Raw genomic sequence first — 1,602 nt, forward strand, 5'->3', positions numbered from 1 at the left:
AATGCAGAGTTTTTTTTATACACCACATTGACAGTGCATGAAATTCTTCCGATCATTTTGTAAAATCAATATTTATTTTTAAAATTGTACTTTCTAAATGTGATTGAGCAAACCTAAGTTTTTAGTGACTTTTGTGTTATACATGTTTATGATTTAAAAGCAGAATCTTTCAAAATTTCAGTTTTAGCTATTAGTAAAAACAAGCAGTGATATCAATAGTAAACCAGTAGTAAATCATTGTAATAGCATTGCTGGTTTTGTTAGTGGGAATCACATTGTTTGAACATTAAAAGATATTACATGATAAGTCAAGCCTTTGCTTGATTCTTTTCTGGCACAAGCTCAGGTCAGTGGTAAGGACAAATACATTAACACTTCTTATCACTAAAAGAGTAAAAGTATGAGTAAATGAGCAGGAAAAGAAGTTGGAAGTGGAGCGGAACCCTTTTGTTCGTAGCTCCAAGGTTCAGAGATCGCCACCACCAAAAAAAGTGAGGACAACCCCGCCACCTGCACCTTTCAAATGCACTTAGGAGTTCCCCCTTTTAGGATCTTCTTCGGCAAGTGGAGCTGGAGCGGTGCGGAAAACGTTGGAGTTGCAGGCGTCGAGCTGGCGTTACCAGCAAGTTCTGCTGTTGGAATGCCGGAGGATCCTTTCACAGCAACGTCGAGGTCGGAAGGCTCTGAGGTGGTGCTTCTGCGTCAGGGATATCTTGATGCAGAGAGTGACATTGAAACCCGGCTCCAAGACATGGAAGTTACGATAAAGGCTATGCTAGACACCTTCCGGACTCAGAGAGCCGTAAACCAAGTGGTCAAAAACGGCATGGCCAAACTAGAGGACCTTGGATTCGTTTTTGCCTGCCGGGTGGTGAGCAAGGCGGCCATGGAGAAGATTGCCTAGAAGGTTGTGTCTCTGTCCGACGAAAGAGCGCTGCCTTCTAAGAAACGTAAGAGGCCTTCCACATCGGACAGTACTCAAAAAAGAGTTGGCAGACCAAAAGGACCACGGTGAAGGCCAAGGCGACTCAGACGGACCTATTGTCTGCTGTGCCCAGATCCTTTTCGGCCATAGCTGCAGCTTCTGTGAAGAACCAACAGCCACAGCTACCTACGACCCCCCCTCAGGGAAGTTACCGAAAGGGATCAGTTGTAGAGACACCTGAGGCTGCGTGGGAAAAACGCCGTTCCCAAAAGGAGAAAAGGCAATTGAGGCGGGCGGAGGTCGCCTCTATAAAGAATGTGGCAGTGAAGGTACAGCCGACCGGCGTGGCCCAAACTGGGCCCTGCTCGGTCTCTGCTCCGAAAAAGTCCCGGCCAAAAAAGCCCAGGACGGAGGCAATCCTGGTCAAACCCTCAGGGGGGAGGTCTTTCGCCGAGGTCTGGGGTGCAATTAAGGCCAAGGCTAAGCCAGAGCAGACCGATACGGTTGTACGGTCGATTAGACAAACCCGGGACGGGGTCCTTGAACTGGGTAAGTCGAAAGACAAAGCAGCCTTTACTGCCGAACTGAAGGCAGCTGTTGAAGGACAGGGCACCGTCCGTGCTCTTAAGCCAAAGACATCAGTTGAGGTTCGAGACATTGATTGTGTGTCGACGGAG

At 47.8% G+C, this 1,602-nt stretch overlaps 1 protein-coding gene across 1 annotated transcript in view; it reads right to left on the reverse strand.

The window, feature by feature from the left end:
• Positions 1 to 1,133: 1,133 nt before the first annotated feature.
• The window catches only part of LOC128998999 (terminal uridylyltransferase 7-like), a 25,181-nt gene continuing 24,712 nt past the window's right edge, over positions 1,134 to 1,602 (reverse strand). The window contains exon 8 of the mRNA XM_054425356.1: positions 1,134 to 1,382. Coding sequence (XP_054281331.1) covers positions 1,134 to 1,382 — 249 coding nt within the window. The remainder of the gene's footprint in view (positions 1,383 to 1,602) is intronic.

The sequence above is a fragment of the Macrosteles quadrilineatus genome, unplaced genomic scaffold, assembly GCF_028750875.1.
Source record: "Macrosteles quadrilineatus isolate MER2022 unplaced genomic scaffold, UCM_ALF_1.0 Scaffold_7__1_contigs__length_78375512, whole genome shotgun sequence".
Lineage (NCBI taxonomy): Eukaryota > Metazoa > Arthropoda > Insecta > Hemiptera > Cicadellidae > Macrosteles > Macrosteles quadrilineatus.